This window comes from Haliotis cracherodii, unplaced genomic scaffold (assembly GCF_022045235.1).
Source record: "Haliotis cracherodii isolate W230 unplaced genomic scaffold, xgHalCrac1.p SCAF_13, whole genome shotgun sequence".
Taxonomy (NCBI): Eukaryota; Metazoa; Mollusca; class Gastropoda; order Lepetellida; family Haliotidae; genus Haliotis; species Haliotis cracherodii.
The window spans coordinates 14,589,314-14,610,530 of NW_027266268.1; the positions used below are offsets into that span (position 1 = coordinate 14,589,314).

At 42.1% G+C, this 21,217-nt stretch overlaps 1 protein-coding gene across 1 annotated transcript in view; it reads right to left on the bottom strand.

Annotated features, from left to right (window-relative positions):
- The window catches only part of LOC139459660 (pre-mRNA-splicing factor 38B-like), a 34,817-nt gene that overhangs the window by 8,007 nt on the left and 5,593 nt on the right, over nt 1–21,217 (bottom strand). Inside the window, exons 2-5 of the mRNA XM_071241267.1 lie at nt 17,929–18,124; nt 4,208–4,325; nt 1,852–2,031; nt 1,119–1,208 (exon numbers count right to left, since the gene is read on the bottom strand). Coding sequence (XP_071097368.1) covers nt 1,119–1,208; nt 1,852–2,031; nt 4,208–4,325; nt 17,929–18,124 — 584 coding nt within the window. The remainder of the gene's footprint in view (nt 1–1,118; nt 1,209–1,851; nt 2,032–4,207; nt 4,326–17,928; nt 18,125–21,217) is intronic.

Consider the following 21,217-nt stretch of genomic DNA (forward strand, 5'->3'; position numbering starts at 1 on the left):
CAGTTTGTGACTGAGTGAGTGGGTCTTGGTTAAGTGAGCCAGTGAGTGAGTGAGTGAGTGGGTCTTGGTTAAGTGAGCCAGTTTGTGACTGAGTGAGTGGGTCTTGGTTAAGTGAGCCAGTGAGTGAGTGGGTGAGTGTGTGGGTCTTGGTTTAGTGAGTGAGTGGACCTTGGTTGAGCCAGTGAGTGAATGAGTGAGTGAGTGAGTGAGTGGGTCTGGGTTAAGTGACTGAGTGAATGAGTCTTGGTTAAGTGAGCAAGTGAGTGAGTGAGTGGGTTATGGTTTAGTGAGTGAATGAGTGGGTCTTGGTTTAGTGAGTGAATGAGTGGGTGGGTCTTGGTTAAGTGAGCCAGTAAGTGAGTGAGTGAGTGGGTCTTGGTTTAGTGAGTGAATGAGATGGTTTGGGATAACTGAGCGTGTGAACGTGCGTTCATGGAGCAAGAATGAGCGACAGTTTTGTTTAGAGTTATTGCACTGCAGAGCACAAACCCATGAAATATCAACTGAATCAGAAAATGCAAAGAAACGCCCAGGTTCTGTTTGGGAAATGCTTTCAAACCTCAATGTATTTTACAGAAGTAGTAAAAGGCACCAGTTCACCCCAACATCAATATGAATACAAAGTTTCGTCCACTTAAAATTAAGAGACGACTTTATTGTACCCCAGAAAAGCACCCCTCCGTTATCGCACCGGGTATGTCAAACGAAGAACAAGGTGCACGGGTGGCATATTGTACTGTACAAATTTGCGTTGCTTAGCTGCACCAGGATCTGCTGATCGGGATTCGAACACAGTCAGACCTATACCGTGCTCGTTGTTTTCAAAAAACTGGTACATGTACATGCTGACCCCCGCTGACTCGAAGATACGTGTATGTCAAGGTAATCATACCACAGTCACCAATTGAACAGTTGTTTTTGTCACTGTATTCTGTGAAACTGCGTCAATCCGTACGTTCGCAGTGAAGTCGACCGGATTAACAAAGTTATTTATCATTGAATCCATGTTCGGAATAATGTCCATTTGTATATTCTCAAGCGTTCCAATTATCAACAGGATCCGGACAAACGAGGTTTAGCTCTGTCAGTTGACAACCCCAGCTCAAACATAAGCCTACCTCTGACGGTTTGTACCACGTGACTGGCCGAGCCGGCGGTGCACTCCTGCATCTGGTCCCACGGGGAGAAGGACTGGGGGATCTTTTTTTCTGGAACGAAAATATTTAACAAACAATGTTTCTATTTCCGAACTAATCCTTACCTTTAATAAATGCCTTATTTGTATAAACCAATGTGAATTCCACCTACATGGTGATTAAAAACGCCGTTTTAGAACGCATGACATGCTATTGATGATGCTCCTTTTTTCCCAATAAATCCCAACAATGTACACTTCACATGAACAGGTTTAATATGGGATTAGTTTTGAAGCGAGAGTAGCACGCTCAGGGTAAACAGTTAGCAGGATGCGACTTTGTGAATGATTGTATGACAGGTGACACAGTGCACACCTGACAATGCATTGTCAAGTTGAGGATGGAGTGGACTAATATCGATGTGTAGGGGGCGTATGAACAGCGTTAATTACAAGATGTCTTCATTTGAAGTCAAAACGCGTAGAAATACATGAACCGGAAACATGGCGGGGATGGCGGAAGAATATCTGCTGATTAATGTCAACACGCTGTCTTTGTATGATTTCTATTATTGAAAATTTCACCATACCTTTTGAATATTTCATGAAGGGTGATCATTTGTCTTGAATCAATGTGTATCTCCTATTATATTACATGATGTATGTGTACAAAAGCAAATTTTGCCATTTTTCCTGTTTAGAGCTTCGACACTTACCCTAGACTTGTGCCCTCTTTTCCTCTTTTCTTTTGACCTTTTACCACTTCCTCCTGTCACGTGGCCGTATTCATCCGCGCCATTTTCTGCTGACATTGGAACTAGGCCTTCAAGCTTCAACTTCCGGATGCGCGCGGCTTCGGCTTCTGCCAACTCATCCTCCTTCCGGTCAAGTCGTTTCTATTTGATATAAACAATCACAAGATGGCAAACGAAGATAAAAGAATTTATAACATCTTGAATCCATCTAACGAATTCGTCTGATTATACTATAAATAACGTACCTTTAATGTTTATAATTAATCAAGTTTTGATGGGCATTAGGGAGATGGAAAAACATGAAGACATGATATTTTTTTATCTTAATCCTTCGGTCGGGCGTTTTATGATCAGAGTTTGGACTTTCATGGAATTAGTTTAGTCATTGTGTTGCCTGGACAGAAATAACTACTCTCTGATGTCGATATTAATATTTGAGGAAACATTCTCCCACACGTCTGGGTCGTACGCCTTGTCTACTTGCACATAAAGTTTGCCTTTCAATAGTAAGGTTTTACCGATATTTGGTCTGCATTAATACTTCCGTAAAGTTGAATTGTTTATAAACTGGCGGCCAAAAGAAACTTTACCACTTTTTTTTAAAACATGAAATTGCAAGAATTTTAAAAACACAAGCTCAAACTAAATCAATGCAAAACACATCTTCCAAGCACAACAATGCTCCATGGAGAAAGTGACCACGTCCACGGCACGACCTATTTCTAGAAATGTTGGAAACACGTGCCGCTTGGGCAGTCGAAACTACAATTGAAATAAGGGTATATAAACGATACGGACTGCATGTCAGACACTTACACTGATTAAAATAACCCCCAGAAATGCAACGACTGACATCCAAATAATGGAGCGGGACCCGAGTATGATTCAGATTGGACCCACCTATGCCCACAACTTTACAGACAGACCGGGCGGTCATCAGACAGGCCAAGGTCAGGTAGACCCAAGGTAACTACGCCCAATGAAGACCGGCACTTGCGTACTTTGCATCTCCAGAATCGTTCCTGACAGTGACATCGTCAGCGACTTAGGGAATGAGGGCATTAGGACTTACAGACCTTACAGAGAATAGTTATTGGCAGCGCAACATCATCGTCAGAGATTGAGATGGGCCCGGACTGTACGTCGTTGGCAACGACGTGACTGGCAGAGGGTCGTCTGTACTGACGAAAGCCGGTTCTGTCAGTTCAGAGCTGATGGAAGACCACGTGTTTACCGCCGAAGGGGAGAACGAACGGCGGCATGTCGAGTTCAGGAGGTGGTTTATGGTGTGGTGAGGAAGTTGTGTGCAGGAGAGAGCACTGCTGGTCATCGTTACTGGAGATTTGACAGTTCAGCGTTACATGGATGACATTCGTCGTTCTTTAGTCCTCCCATTTCTACAACAGCTGCCACGTGGTGTCCTTTATCAGCATGACAACGCCAGACCCCATACAGTCCGAATCGTACAGAACTTCCTTGCAGCCAACAACGTCAACGTGTTGCAGTGGCCGTGGCACGCTACCCAGACTCCCAAATAGAACACCTCTGGGATGTCATGGATCGTAGTATTCGACAGCAACTACATCCTCAGGCCAACCGACAAGAACCGATCCATGCCCTCCAAAAAGAATGACCACGTATCCCGCGTGACGTCATCAGACGACTGACTTTTTCGACTGACGAGTGTCTTGTAGCATGGGGTTGTCATTCACGCTATTAATGTGACGTGTCATTGAACTTGAGCGATTTTAGTTGTGTGTGCCATTTGTCCATCACGTTGAAAGTTTGTTTTTGCTACCCCACCTCCGTTTGGGCAACTGTCGTTTTAAATATTGATTTCGTGTTGCCAGTAAAATATCAAATCACACAGTGAGTGAGTGAGTGAGTTGGGGTTTAACGCCGCTTTTACCAGTATTCCAGTTATATCGCGGTGTGTCAGCTTAATGTGGGAGGAAAGCCCCAAGTGATGCAGGTGTCAGACGTTTACCACTTCGGTGAAACCCACGAGCACGGGTATGGTGCTGACAAACCTAGAAACATAATCGGGGCGAACCGGGACTCGAACCCACAATCATAGGTTTCTGGGGTGCCCAAGGGACGCAACTCTGCACAGCGAATCGCGGCGCCTTAGACGACTGGGCCACCCGTGCCCCCTCAAATCACACAGCGATGTGTTAAGCGAATATGTACAGTATTTGGTGGGCAGGTGTTTATGGAGTGGCTGCCAATACTCCCGATATTTCACAGCGCATCAGTGGTAAGTCTGAATATGAATGGCCGTCCAACTAACTACTAGACCGTAGTGCTGCCCCTTTACCTCGTATTCTTCCTGAAGACGGCGCTGGAATCTCTCGTTCCACTTCCGGTCATTCAAGTGTATGACTTCTGACCCCATGAGTCTGCGCATTTCAGCTCGGAACTGGTTGTCTGCAAGACTGTAAAACAAACATTTCTATAGTATTGATAATGCTCCAGTGGAATGTTGTAACGGTATGCAATGGTATATTGTAACGTTATGTGCCTATGTTACGCTGTTACGGTATGCGACACTGATCTGCTGTAACGGTATGTGTTAATGCTATGGTGTAACAGTATGTTATAATGATATGCTGTAACGGTATGCTATACTGATCTGCTGTAGCAGTGTGTCAATGCTATGGTGTAACATTTTGCTATTATGGTATGCTGTAACGGTATGTGTCAATGTTGTTGTGTAACTGTATGCTATAATGATATGCTGTAGGGGTATGCCACACTGATCTTCTGTAACGGCATGTGGCAATGATGTGCTGTAACAGTATTCTACAATGATCTGCTGTAACTGTATGCTATACTGATCTGTTGTAACGGTATGTGTCAATGCTATGGTGAAACAGTATACTATAATGGTATGCCTTAACGGTATCCTAAAATGGTAAATATTACAGTATGCTACAATGATATGCTGTAAGGATATGCTACACTGATCTTCTGTAACGTTATGCGACAATGGTATGCTGTAACGGTTTGTGGCAATGATATTCTGTAACAGAATTCTACAATGATCTGCTGTAACGGTATGCTATACTGATATGCTGTAAGGGATGCTACAATGATTGCTGTAACGGTATGCAAGAATGATCTGCCTAAACGACATGCTACGGGAATATGCGGTATCGGTATACTAGACCGATTTTTTTTGTAACGGTATGTTGCATTGGTATGCTGTTTTGGTACACTACAATGATATGCTGTAATACTGTGTTACGGCGGAATGCTACAACGATGTTATGTAACGATACGCTACAGTAGTATGATGTAACGGTTCGTTAAAAATTGTATGCTATAACGGTATGCTACAATGATATGTTATAACGGTATGCTACAATGGTATGCTATAACGGTGTGCTACAATGATATTCCATAACAATATGCCACAATGATGTGATGTTACGGTACAGTTATACGTTGTAACGGTTTGCAACAATGGTATGCTATAACGGTATGCTACAATGATATGCTATAACGGTATGCTACAATGGTATGCGACAACGGCGCAGTATAATCATATGCCAGAACGAATATCCTGCAATGGTATGGTGTAAGGGTCACCGGAACTTCGATCCGAATTAACACCGAACTTAGGAAGATTAATCCAGATTACTGGCGTATTTTACCTCCATTCTATTTATCACAATAGACTTATAGAGAAATGTGTTCCCCAAGAAACTAAGGGCTTGGGTTAGTGTCCGCAGCTTCGCACACCAGATCTGCCTTGATTTTGAACCCATGTTTGTCAACACCATACCCGTGATTGTAGGTTTGTTTATTTGTCTGTTTGTTTGTTATTTAACGCCGCACTCAGCAATATTCCAGCTATATGACGGCGGTCTGTAAATAATCGAGTCTGAACCAGACAATCCATTGATTAATATCATGAGCATCGATCCACGCAATTTGAATCGATGACATGCATCAACCAAGTCAGCGAGCCTGACCACACCGATGACAAGCATCGTCCCCTTTTACGGCAAGCATGGGTTGCTGAAGATCTATTCTACCCCGGAATCTTAAAGGGTCTCAACACAGTGGCAAAAACGTCTGAGACCTGCTTAACTTTCCACATTAAGTTGAAGTTATTACTGAAATACTGTAGATCAACCGAATCATTGAAATTTGCCGCTCTCATATCCACCTTATATGCTAATCAATCCAAAAAAGTTCAAATGTATTTAACCAATTCAGTTATCATCAGACCCGCTTGAATATTAAATGTGCACACAATGATCAATACATCTCCGTGTTATGGGTTTTCGGACGCTTAAGAAATGGTCGTAGTTTTCTCTCTAATCACATGAACAATTGCAAAACATCTCATTCAACCATACAATTTTACAATTTTGGTGCTACAACCCCTGTTATAGCGCGTGTAATCATTCGAAAACGTTTGACGCCCGAAACCTAGGATCCGACGTTACACGAATAAACTGTACACTAAGGATTTCTTCGCAAAATAAATATTGTTTGCGCAGATTTGACTGTTTTTTTTAGAATGAAGATGCTTTATTTAGATGCATGTGTTGTATTAAAATGTAAAAAAAACTTAAGGTATACTATCTGACGTCAGTTCACAGTTAGAGGCTTATAAAAAAAACCCGATAATGGCTAATGGTAAGTTATTGATCTGTTAGCAGATCTGTACTTCCGGTCCTAATCTAAAGTCGCCACAGAACACGATCTTACTTCATTACACACATTAATGGCAACATGAATGGAACAAAACATATATAAAACATATGACATCAAAGGGGACATCCCGTTGGGCCATGTCGCTACGATTCGCTGTTCAGATATGGTCCCCTTGGCCTCGGGATCATAGGTTCGAATCTCACACTCAGACAGATAATGACGCATGGTGTCTCGGTAGTATTTCGTCCCCTTGTCTGACCAAAGTAGTCAAAGTCTATCATTTAGTTTATTTAGGGCAATAACCTCAGTCTAAAGAAATATGTTGCATAAACTGTTCAAAGCAGCTTTAATCCAAAGTCTCTCATTATCTCACTCCTTCAAGAAAACCAAAATAAAACAGAGCTATTCCAACTCGCTCATTCCCTTACTCAATTCCCACTCACGGCAGTATACAAATAGCGTCGAGTTCATTGAGTAAGCTTAAGAACAACCTAGAAATGCTCTTAAATTTAAAGAATTTATTAAGGACATTTATCAAAAGTTTTAAAAGAACTTACCGCACAGGTTTCATTTCAATAACTGACGCCTTACCCCGATAGCTAACGGTTTATATTTATGTATATCACTATGAGCACACTACAACCTGTTTGTGTACAGAATAATCTACCCAGCTATGACAATGAATGCGTGAAATAAATTTATGTAGATATACAAAATAGCACAGGGGTAAGTAGCTCTCCCCAGGAAACGCCGTGACCCACCTTGGCCTCCAAGTGACCACCTCCATGTCACATGTGCTTCAGAGGGCTGGGCTGGTACACACACTACTCAGTCGCACGCTAATATACACTGACAGTACTGGTGAGCACAATAGCGTCCACGAGTTTTTCACCGTTATCAACACATAATATACAACACTACACTCCAAGCTTCGCTGGCTATAGACTCGTCGCTATAGAGGCTCACGTTTAGTACTTGATAGTCTTTTTCACGTGGCCTGAGTAATTGCTTGCTAAGCGGCAACATACAGTATACACAACGCTTGAATTTTATTAGCGTCGCATGCAGGGCCGATCTCAAACTGGCAGATCGTATAGGTAACAATTTGCTCTGTGACAGGTTTATCAAATGTAAATATTTGATTTCGATATAGGGTTGGACATTTTGAGGGTCTGACAGGTTAATATCAAGTTGGGAAAAGACTTAATAAATATATGATATATGACAGGTCAAAGCAAAGCTTAGATACATATTAACCCGGGGCTCTTTGTGAATGGTATAATGTTATCGACATATTCGTTACGCGCCAGGTGGTTGCAAAATGATAAAGCTGTATGCGGCATTGACACATACTGATATCCGACTTTGAACGTATTGGTTTTCTGTCGAATAAAAAAAGTAGCATGTTCTAGATGAAAAGACGCTCAGCTCTGTTACTTGATTTAATCTTTTTTTCACAGTTACTGATTTAAGGTCATCTTTGACAGATATTGCGTATTGTCACGAATTTAAACATGATAGCATGTGTCAACTTTAAACCATCCTATACATCAAATACCCATTAAAAATTACGAAGAATCCCAGTGTTATTTGAGGGGTAAGGGTGGCTTCAATAGTCTCACCAAATGAAGCGGCATAAACATGAAAGTCGTCAAACTGCCCTCTTCGTCAAATGTGTGCCATGGAGCTTTAACGAGCACAAGTGAGCTGATTCTTGCTGTCACAGGTATACAAAGCTTATGTTACGTCATCTGCTTTTTGTTCAAGAGAAGCTGATTAACTCGTCTGTCTCTGTTTCAAGATAGACCTATGTCCATATGATCGACGTCGAGAGTACCCGTTCATACCACCTGACACTGCTTTGCATTGCTATCCCAGCAGGGTGTGAGATAAAAATAGATTCACCAGAAAAAACATGATTTTATTGTATATGTAATGTAACAGCCAGGACCAATTTATGTGAGAAATTCTTTTTGGCAACGAACCACCCATTCGCTACAGACATGCAAATGAAGTAAAGCTGTAAGAGTTAAACCAAAGGGGCTTGGCGACAACCATACTACCAACTGATCCAACCCTTCACCGCGCTGCAGGCATTTCATACAGACCCTGAAAAAAATAATATCCAATACAGCCCTTCCAAGTCTATAAAGTGGGTAAATCTAAATTACTGCAGTTTTTGAAAATAAAGGCTCCTTTTTATTATAATTAAGAACATCTTTTCTGTTTATTTCAGAGACTACCGTGTTAGTCTGTTTAATATATAACATGTCTACATGCCTGGCTCACCATGTGTTCGTACAACTCTGGGTGTAAGCGATATGATCAATGCATGGCTGCTACCTACAAGTTTATTAATAATCGTTACGTGGGTCTTCTGTGACAACAGTTCCATTCATGCATATGACATTGCCATGTCCTGGATTCCGGAGTGAGTGATAAGGGTTTCACGTTGCTTTGAACAGTATTTCGGTTATATATCGACGTTCGTGTCTGTTTAATGTGGGAGGAAAGCCCGAAGTTATGCATGTTGTACAGGTGTACCATTTGGTGGTACCAGTATCAGTATCATGGTGCTGACAAATCAAGGGTCATAATCGGAACAGCTCGAGGTTAGTAATCAGCTGACGGGCACACGCAATGCCTGCGGCGCCTCAAACAGACAATTAACCTACCAACCAGTCAGTGTTTATTCATAATACCGAGTGAGTGAGGTGGGTTTAACGCTGCTTTGATCAATATGCCAGTTATATCACGGCGTGGCAGCTTAATGTTGGAGGGAAGCCCGACGTGATGCAGGTCTCAGACGTTTACCACTTCGGTGAAACAAATATATAGCACGGGTATGGTGCCGACAAACCTAGAAACATAATCGGGCGAACCGGGATTCGAACCCATGACCATAGGTTTCTGGCGTGCCAAGGGGAGGCAACTCTGCAGAGCGAATTGCGGTGCCTTAGACGACTGGGCCACCCGTGCCCCTTATAATACGTAATACTGACGGGACATGGGCCTTCAGTACATGTTATATAATAACGAGTGCATATTTAAGAAATAAACAACGAGTGTGAGTTGTTTATCGTACAGTAAACACTGCAGGGAGAATAAACAACAGGGGCGATTTATCGCGTAGCTATCATACATAAGTTTATATAATATAACTACGGGATAAATCGCAAAGAACAATAAAGAACGAAGAAAACATTGTTCTGTCCTGACATTTCTTCTAAGTATTCGAGGGGGCACGGGTGGCCCAGTCGTCTAAGGCGCCGCGATTCGCTGTGCAGAGTTGCGTCCCTTGGTCACGCCAGAAACCTATGATTGAATCCCGGTTCGCCCCGATTACGTTTCTAGGTTTGTCAGCACCATACCCGTGCTCGTGGGTTTCACCGAAGTGGTAAACGTCTGAGACCTGCATCACTTCGGGCTTTCCTCCCACATTAAGCTGACACGCCGTGATATAACTTGAATACTGTTAAAAGCGGCGTTAAACCCAACTCACTCACTCACTCTAAGTATTCGAACATGCGCTCGCAACGTGATGAGTTGAGTTGTTCCCCATAGATTTTTGTTTGTTTGTTGTTTAACGCCGCACACACCAATATTCCAGCTATATGACGGCGGTCTGTAAATAGTCGAGTCTGGACCAGACAATCCAGTGATTGATATCATAAGCATCGATCTACGCAATTGGAATCGATGGCATCCATCAGCCAAGTCAGCGAACCTGACCACCCGATCCCGTTAGTCGCCTCCTACGACAAGCATAGTCGCCTTTTACGGCAAGCATGGGTCGCTGAAGACCTATTCTACCCCAGATCTTCACGGGTCTGTTCCCATAGATGGGGATTAAACGCAACGCAAATAAACGCAATGGCCGGACGAGCGCATCCAAAAGTGGGCGAGACATGACAATCGATATTGGGAGAAAAGGTACAGATAATCGACATGAGAATTAACAGGATATGCGGGAAAAACCAAAGTCCCCTGTTAAAAAAAGCAGACTTGCCGAGTTTGGATTGTATACAGGGAGTCATCATTATTTAAATCAGGGTAAATATTGTTAAAGCGTGTACATAGTATTACCATACTTGAAGATGATGTACATAATGTTGATATCTCATATAAGAAATAAACGAGTGGGAGTTGTTTATAGTATAATAAAACACTGCGAGAAGAATAAATTTAAAACCACTCTTGCGCCCCTCATGTTTTATTCTCCCTGCAGTGTTTTATTGTACAATACACAACCCCCCACTCCTCGTTTATTTCTTAAATAAAGTAACATATTTGGAACTTCTTAGGTTAATAGTATTCAAAATGTACATTGACACCTAGAAGAACATTGACTTAGTCAGGCTTGTGATTTAACCACTGTATAAAATGAATACGATTTTTACTATAAATTCTTATCCGTTTTTCAAGTATGCAGAAATTTGTTTTGCTGATGTCAAGTAACAACGTAATTATAAACCAGTGGTGAATCAGGGGAGAATAAGTCCCTATCCATAAACGTTTGTTAATTCTGTGTACGGCTAACAACATGAGATTTGGCATTTTACGGAGACATTGACGGTTTCTACACGATATGTGACAATATATATGTGATATATCGCTCATTATTTTGTGTATTGATAGGTCTAGATATAGTTTAGAGGATATTCTGTTATTTTTAAAAATATCTTTTACGATTTCTAATTGTTCGAATTTTTATAGCTTTGTATGTGCAGGTAGAAAACATACAAGTTGCTGTAAGTCGATGTGTGTAAAGTCTATCGTTTTGATAAGAGTCTTTAAGTTGTCTGACAAAAGAGCGGATTCTGTGTCACTTCAGACTTTGTCATTGGCCAGTCATGTAATCGCTCCTTGCACTGATACAGCAGTAAACGACGGTACACATGGTGGTGGTGGTGGTGGTGGTGGTGATGATGATAATGATGATGATGGCGATATTAATGAGAATGATGATTAAACTGATGTTGATGATGACGTTGATAGTGATGGTGATGTGATGATGACGATGAAAAGGAAGAAGATGATGACGTTAATGCTGATGTGATGATGGCGATGTTGATGATGATTAACATGTGGATGGTGACGTTGATATGATGATGTTGATGGTAACGTTGATGTGATTATGGCGATGATGATGTGGTGGTGATGGTTGTAGTAGTGGAGGAAATGATGGTGAAGATGACGATTACAATGATGATGATGATGATGATGACGACGTTGATGTTGATGTGATAATGGCGATGCTCATGATGATGATGATGATGATGAGGTGGTGGCGGTGGTGGTGGAGGAAATGATGATGGTGAAGACGATAACGAAGATAATTTCGCAGCCAGCAGCGCTACATCAATACATTTCCACACGCTATATGATCAATAAATTATCGGTTATGGTGGTTGAACACGACACGACAAAGGATAGATATTTTTTCCACATACAGAAAAAAGGAACAGCAGGATTACTAAACATGGATGATGTGTTCAGGCGATTTTGCCATTCAACCAAATAATCCTTTGAACTATATTTTGTTTAAAACAAAACAACTTTCACTGGTTGAAAACATGCCAACATAATATGCAAAACCTTTAAAGTATTTAAGAAATAAATAGCTATTGACAAGCTGGTCGCTCTTCCTTAAAATTCAACCTTTTTCTATTAAAAAAAACATTAAAAGGGAAAAGATCAATTTGATGTTAACCCCGGGTTTTCACCAAGAATATCAAAGCTTTTAGAGAATCGCCACTTTAATATCAAACTTATCGCAGAGTAAACGTCCTGGCTGGATTTCTAAATTCGTATTTTCAACATAGTGACATCAAGTACCGTCACAGAGAGTGGGGTAATGTATCGGAACACACCATGCTCTTGACCGGATTGTGACGACTCGGACAGTTTCCTGACCCTCCATGACTAAACGGGACGAGATGTCTGACTACTTCCGGTTGGAGATTGGGATGCTTTCGACAGAATGAGTGATTTTCTGGGTCAAGTCATATGCCTCTTAATGCACGAGTCTTTAAGGGACAAGACCAATCAGTCTTTGATACAGTCAGCCCAATAAGTTAATAGTAAAAACTGTTACTTTTACTTTTCATCACTGTTATCTTTACTGGAATAAAACTTAATTTGTTTTAGTATAGTATTGAAGATGGCGAATATGAATAAAATATCAATATGCATAAGGTGAGGTGAATAGTGGTTTAAGATTATTGCACTTATATAGCGACGTGTGTGTGTGTGTGTGTGTGTGTGTGTGTGTGTGTGTGTGTGTGTGCGTGTTTGCGTGTGTGTGTGTGTGTGTGTGCGTGCGTGCGTGTGTGTGTGGCTGCTTATACTAGTCCGGACTGATGCCAATTTATAGTGCTAGCCCACTGTAATACCATGCCGCAGTTTCACATGAATACCCAACTCAGACACAGTATACTGACTCCGAGCCGACCAGTCCTTGTTTTAGCCCCTTAATGCCGAGCGCCAGACAGGGTAACAACAAGTACCATCTTTTAACGTCTTTTGGTCTGTCTGGCCTGACGCTTCACAGTAATACTCCTGCCATGCGTCGGCAGTCTGTCAAACAGATGCCAGGGACCGTAGAGACCATGAACTTGATGTCTTTGGCCTGTACGATGTCGCAGTGGGAGTTATACCGATTGTCTAAACCAATGTTGAATGTTCTGTTGACGTGTGTCAACCAAAGTTGAATGTTCTGTTGACGTGTGTCAACCAAAGTTGAATGTTCTGTTGGTGTATGTCAACCAATGTTGAATGTTCTGTTGGTGTGTCTCAACCAATGTTGAATGTTCCGTTAGTGTGTGTAAAAAGTTGTTCAATGCTCTGTTGATGTGTGTAACCAATTTTGAATGTTCTGTTTGTGTGTGTCAACCAATGTTGAATGCGCTGTTGATGCGCGTCAACCAATGTTGAATGCTCTGTTGACGTGTGTCAACCATGTTGAATGTTCTGTTGGTGTGTGTCAACCAATGTTGAATGTTCTGTTGGTGTGTGTCAACCAATGTTGAATGTTCCGTTAGTGTGTGTAAAAAGATGTTCAACCAATGTTGAATGTTCTGTTCGTGTGTGTAAAAGGATGTTCAATGCTCTGTTGATGTGTGTAACCAATTTTGAATGTTCTGTTGGTGTGTGTGTCAAACAATGTTGAATGCTCTGTTGACGTGTGTCAACCAATGTTAAATGTTCTGTCGGTGTGTGTCAACCAGTGTTGAACGTTCTGTCGGTGTGTGTCAACCAGTGTTGGATGTTCTGCATCCGCTCAGACAAAGTGGTTTCAGTCTAGTTTGCTCGGCAGACTGTTTCAGATTACAATACCTTGGGTAAAGAGACTTGCGCCGCGGATGCTTACTTATATTTTACCTTCGCTTCACACAATTACTTCGCCATAACGGATGGAAACATTATACCGCGATATCAATCAGAGCCAACATAAAACCTTCATTAGCAACGCAGACAGGTACTAGTAGGATACACATACTCTCCTGACTTCACCGACTATTTCTGACACCACCAACTTGACATTACTAGAAAGTACTGTCGGAAATGCTGGAATTTTTTTTCTGGCTTCATTTAATAAAGACGACCGCAGGTCTATGAAAATAGCACAACAAAATAATCTAGCCTATCCTAAATGACACTGTGATTAGCCCCAAAATGTACCTTTAAAAGAAAAAAGATAAACTTAGAAACTATAGAAACTTAGAAACTTGTGTGTTGCCATGCATGTATGGAACGGCCTATCACCTGCCCCGAGGTGGTGACCTCACACTGTCCCTGCATGGCCACAAGCGCAAAAAACAGTTAGGGGTGGTCTCAAAACATTGCTAGTATTGTGCATTTTTTAGATATGCGTTGTCGATGAAGATAGGTACTGCATTCCCTTTGCTACAATGATGGAATAGTTTAAAGCTATGAACCGGTATGGGTATTGAGGTTGGGGATTTTGAATCAAGAAGTATTTGTTGTTGTACAGATGATTTCTTCAGCCGGCATCTGACTCGGCTGATGACGTATCTGAATCTGTATTTTCACCCAAGGTATGATAAATGTGCATCAAGGCTGATGAATGCGCCGTCAGGTTGGCGGTACTGACGCTCTATTTCAAGAACGTATTCTTTAAGCCTTCTGTCATAGCTCTGGTGCGATTCTAGCAAAGGCTGCGATGATCAACCCTTTGCCATGTGTGAGTTTGAATGTTTTGTTATGTCTTGCCACGAAACCTTTACAGTTAGCCGAGATAATCTCAATCGGGTTGAGCTCACAATGTCTGACTGGCGAACGAAATACTTCGTTACCGTGTTCTGCTGACGAGACATCTTTTTCTTATTCAGACGAATTTTCTCCATGAGTTGAACTTTCCTTTCAGTTCGTCTGAAGTCGACATTGCAAGATGTCAGATATTCCTACATGGTTGCCTTCAGACTACTCATGGTTGGCGCGACAGTATCGGGTTCCCGGACGTAATGATAACTAGCGTTACTAGTATTCATGACAGTGATACTGGGATTGTTTGGATTGGACAGTAGCTGATGTTGCAACCAGTCTATGAAAACATCACCATTCATTTCTGATAATCACCAGTTTTCTTTTTCTTTTTCCGGCGTGCAAAACAATGACACGATTACCTTTACCTGAATGTAGCATGGGTGCGTTTCGTCCCTCTGATGGTAGCATCATGAAGTCAGTGGAATGATTATTATTCATCCAGGTTTCATCAAGGTAAATGATCTAGAAGTCCTGACTGCGATAGTCATGAATGGCGCGGAGATTATGTGACCTCATGGACAGGATGGCATCATCAACTTATCCTGGCATTACCAACTCATCCTAGCATCCCCACCTTGTACTAACATCACCAACTTGTCCTGGCATCACTAACTTGTCCTGGCATCACCAACTTGTCCTGACATCACTAACTTCTCCTGGCATCACCAACTTGTCCTAGCGTCACTAACTTGTCCTGACATCACCAACTTGTCCTGACATCACCAACTTGTCCTGGCATCACCAACTTGTCCTGACATTACCAACTTGTCCTGGCATCACCAACTTGTCCTGACATCACCAACTTGTCCTGGCACATCAACTTGTCCTGGCATCACCAACTTGTCCTGGCACCATCAACTTGTCCTGACATCACCAACTTGTCCTGGCACATCAACTTGTCCTGGCATCACCAACTCATCCTAACATCACCAACTTGTCCTGGCACCATCAACTTGTCCTGACATCACCAACTTGTCCTGGCATCACCAACTCATCCTAACATCACCAACTTGTCCTGGCATCACTTACTCATCCTAACATCACCAACTTGTCCTGGCATCATCAACTTGTCCTGGGATCACCAACTTGTCCTGACATCACCAACTTGTCCTGGCACATCAACTTGTCCTGACATCACCAACTTGTCCTGGCATCACCAACTCATCCTAACATCACCAACTTGTCCTGGCCTCATCAACTTGTCCTGACATCACCAACTTGTCCTGGCATCACCAACTCATCCTAACATCACCAACTTGTACTGGCATCACTTACTCATCCTAACATCACCAACTTGTCCTGGCATCACCAACTCATCCTAACATCTTAGAAATGTTCTTACATTAATGCGCCATATACACGTCTAATATTCTGTAAGGTGAATCACAAATATATTCTGTTGGTGTCCAACACTTCCACACACTAGTCACTTCCACACACTAGTCACTTCGACACACTAGTCACTGTGAGACACTTCCGAGTGCCAACGAGTCCACAGCATTCACCAACACTCGCCCTCTCCATAACCAACGAATAGACTCGACGTGTGATAAGAGTGATTATGAATGTCGCAGCGGTACATGATGACTCTCCCCTTGCTCCAGATGACACGAGAACTGGTAACGAATGGCACCAATTGTCTAGCCCCCTCGATGATCATTGTATGTGACGATTTCAACAATCGTCCGACAATATACGTTTATATATTATAGACCGCCTCCGCTGTCTAGTGGATTGCGACCAAAAGACCTTAAAAGATGGATAAACAGGGACTGGTCGTTCCAGAGTCAGTAAACTGTCTGGTGGGTATCCATGTTAAAATGCGTCCTGGTATCCCAGTGGGCTAGCATTATAAAACCAGTAAAACTAGTACAAGCAGCCACACGCGCACACACGCGCACACACGCACGCACGCACACACCATAAATCCACACGGGCACGGGCCTATGCATGCACCTCGCTACATAAGGGTAATAATTTTCAAGGCAATGTTACATCTCATTTCACACCACCTTGTATTATATATTTTACATGTATTGGTGCTACTAAACACCGAGATGAAACGGATAAATAGATTGGTGCTACCTCTACATAGACTCACATAACCATAGTAGGTGGTGAGAGACAGAGAGAAAGGAAACGGAAAGAGAAAGGTAAGGGGGCAATGGTTAAAGAAGACATATAAAGAAGACAACAGTCTCCGCCGAATATAACTCCCCATAAATAACTAGACGGAGTTGTGTACAATGTCAAGGGGTAATACACACAGAGTGTTTATGTGTGAGAGACAGAGGAAGAGAGGGAGGGAGGGAAAGAGATAGAGAAACAGAGAGGGGGGAGACATACAGAAAGAGAGAGAGAGGGGGAAGAGATAGAGAGAGGGAGGGAAAGAGAGGGGGAGGGACAGAGATGGAGAAAGAGGCACAGAGACAGAGGGGGGAGGGTGAAAGAAACTGACAGACACAGCGAGAGACAGGCAGATAGGGTATGCACTGAGGAAAACTGATAGGTATGTGGCAATAGACTCATTCGACAAGAGAGAGTACTCAAGATAGACGAGTGCCCTTACAACGAGATGCTACAAAGTCAAACACACACATGGTGTGAGGCAGTTTTAAGAATACAAATGTACTAATAACCCTTGATTCTAAACTACCTAAGCATATGCACCTACTGAAACTATTAAAAGCACTATCCCTGAAAACAACATCCCAAAATACACTGCCGGGCAAGAGAAAATATATAATTGAATTTAATTTATCAAAACGCTACCAGGCTGAAAACAGTTGCCTTAACACTTCAAACTTAAGGTCCAAAACACAACTATGATATCAAATACATCACCTTTGAATAACCATTTCTTGTTTGTTTTATTTTACCCACCATGAGGCATAGGTGAAATACTTTCTTCTGGTCGGCAGTTTATGAAACAATCAAACAGTAGGAGGAGGAATAAAACACAGCAGAAAAGACCCCCCGACAGATCACCTCAATGTAAGCTTGTTCTACAGGTACATTCACAGCACAGAGATATAGAAACGGAAGCAGAGAGAGAAAGAGAGTAGGACTTTCCCAACTCACCCCCTGCGCTTGGGAACATAAGTAATTTCACCACGGCTGCATCGATACTTGTCCTTTGTGTCCTCGATGTCAAAGTCCTCCAGCAGCTTCATGACAACCTCCTCGTGCTTTTGTTTAGTCAGGTCCGAGTACTCTCGTTGTAGTTCCGGCCTTTGTTGTCTCCCCTTGTGACCTCTAGGAGAGTCACTGTTCATATCTGCCGTTGAGATAAACAACTTAACGTCATCGTCTGAAGGCCTTAGACCGCGTCGAGAATATCGCAACATCGTTGTTACTCTTCAGTCGGTACCTCTATACACTTTATAGTCTTTTAAAATCAGTCGATCAACAAGTTGCCCACAGCAGAATTAAGTGATGTAGGTCTTGCTACCCGCGGTATTTATAGATCGCCCTCGAACACGATCTTATACCATGATGTCGCTTTACAAAATAGCAGAACTATCTTGATTCTACTTTCAAAACCATCGCCTTTAGTTGAAGTATTATGGTTTCCTTTTAAGACATAAGATGCTAACGCGTGACTTAAAGAACAAGAAAACAAATAAAATACTGCAGCCGTTAATGGAAACCTATCATTCGACGTCAATACTAGACTTTCTATTCTTTGCATCTAGATGTTGCACTCAGTGTCCAGGCGGTCAAACGTGACGCTGTTTTCACAACCAAGACTGTCAGAAACTATCAAATCATAGTGAGTCGTTGAACTGAACTGAGACAACCGGTCTTTTCCATGGATGATTATCAGGATCCATTTTAAGCATAACTACCATTGTCAATTATCCAGGATTCGTCTTGCAGAACTCAAACACGTGGTCTATCATCACGCGCCTTAAATCAATTCGAAATCATTGTTCTTCAGAACTAGGTCAGAGAAACCAGGATATCTATACCATGGAATCTATATCACATAATGTATATCACAGAGTCTATATCACATCCAAGCATCCTTCTCTGCCCGAGCCAATAACTGATGAAAGAACTTTAAGAACATTTCAAGTTTACACTTAATGGACCCATCCTACGTGGCGTACCTTAGCAACGAACTCCGCGTACCTAGTAACCGTGTGTGAATCTAGTTGAGCAGGTGCTTTAGATAGGTTGCGGTAATTGGGCGGACATTTGATCAGTGTGGGGGATATATGTGTTTCAATTTCTAATAACATTCGCGGACGTGTGTTCCAGAATAGGTCAATCTGTTCCGCTTGCGTGCTCACCTGATTCAGATAAAATGTAATTGCTTGTCGGACTGTTTCGACAAGCCAGGCAATTAGGTTGGTTGGAACCTATTGTAGCGAGGACTCCATTGATTACCTTGCTGAGCTCGCATAATGTAACCTTAATGTAACTATACTATGCAACACGCCATCTTGTAACCATTCTTGCTATAATAGTGTACATTGATCGCCATGTTAGGTCCGGGTAGTTTAACCTGACAGTCTCCCTAACGATTACGCTCTGGAAAACCATGCTGCAGACTTAAATTATTAAACGGACTGGTTAGATATCAACAGCAGCGATGTGAGACAGCTACACAGGACAAAAAGGACAAAAAGCGAGAGTGTGAGTGAGTGAGTTGGGTTTAACATCGCTTTGAACAGTATTCCAGTTATATCACAGGGTGCCAGCTTAATGTTTGAGTAAAGTCCGCGGTGATGCAGGTCTCAGACGATCACCACTTTGGTGAAACCCACGAGCACAGGTATGGTACTGACAAACCTAGAAACTTAATAGGGGCGAACCGGGATTCAAACCCACAATCATACAATCAACCACACCCGTACCCCCAAAATAACTAACAGTATACCCAAAGCATTTGCATTCTACTTTTAATTGCTCACAGCAGCAACCAATCGCAATGACCGAAATATCAAAATTGTTTAAGTTGAACGGTGTATTTTGTTCAATAAAACTACAAAAATACCCATATACTTTCTTTTAGACATGTTTTCGGTCTTGTGTTTTAGCAAAAAACTTGATAATACTTATATATAGTGGCACCTCGTTTAGTCGGTTTATTTCGGTTTAGTAATCTTCCTATATGTGTAGATGTTCCAAATAGTGATTGGCCGGAAAGTGAGGTGTCCGGACTGGCAGGGTGATTGTGGGCAGCGTGATGAAACCGTGATAAAGGATGTAGTTTATCTCTTGCGCAACACTGAATACAATCATCCAATCAAATACGGGTGAATTTACAAAAAAAACCACAATATATTTAAATGGTAATTTGGGTAACATGATGCTATCATTGACGCAGAGTGATCTGTTTCCACGGGATTCCAAAGGGAAACGGTTCTTTCAGCCATGGGCAATGTCAGTCCAGATCATGAGATATCATTACTGTCAATATTATTCAATTAACTCCACAGATGATAGATTTTGTCTATTTTAGCACACGTAATACAACACACTTCTCACCTCCACGCAAGGACCATTATTGCGAATGCTCTTTCACGTTAGAAGATAGCTAATCACATTATCCTAACACAGTTATCTCCCTTTACACAAATCAATATGGCCAACAATTACGTGTTATGAGCCATGAACATAATTGCATTTGCATGTTATTGTTAGCAATTGTTATAAACGAGAGCTTTATGTTTTGCTTCAGTAGTTTTCTTCTAAAGACCCGTTTCGACAAACAAAGCAACATACTGTCAACCTCATGGGACTACAAAATGAAGTACATGACAAGTTTTTGTATCGACTATTTGATTGCCTCCCCTTTAACGACCTTTTATGTCTAAATGATTCTGAATTAGCGGCGAGACCACCTCTCTAGATTCTGTTATTCTAATCTGTACTTTTACACTGGCGAAGGTGTTGACTCGTCCATTGCATGGTCCAAAGTTTGTTTGTTGGCTAACGCACTCAACAATATTCCAGCTATATGACGTCGGTCTGTAAATAATTCAGCCTGGACCAGACAATTCAGTGATTGACATCATAAGCATCGATACACGCAATTTGGATACGATGACATGCATCTACCAAGTCAGCGAGCCTGCCCACCGATCCCGTTAGTCGCCAAATACGACGAGCAAAGTCGCCTTTTACGGCAAGCATGGGTTGCTGAGGATCTATTCTACCCCGGATCTTCACGGGTCAAATAACCCAAAGACGGGCTTTGCACCACGGCGCCTATTGCCAGTGTGGGTCTGGGCGTTGTGTTTTGCGCCATGTTTCTAACCGAGGCAGTAGAAATTTGTAGTTAGGGTAATCATTGTCACCTAGACTGATACACGTCATAAATTGGGAATTGGCAGACAATCCAATTCTCAGTCTCTTTGGC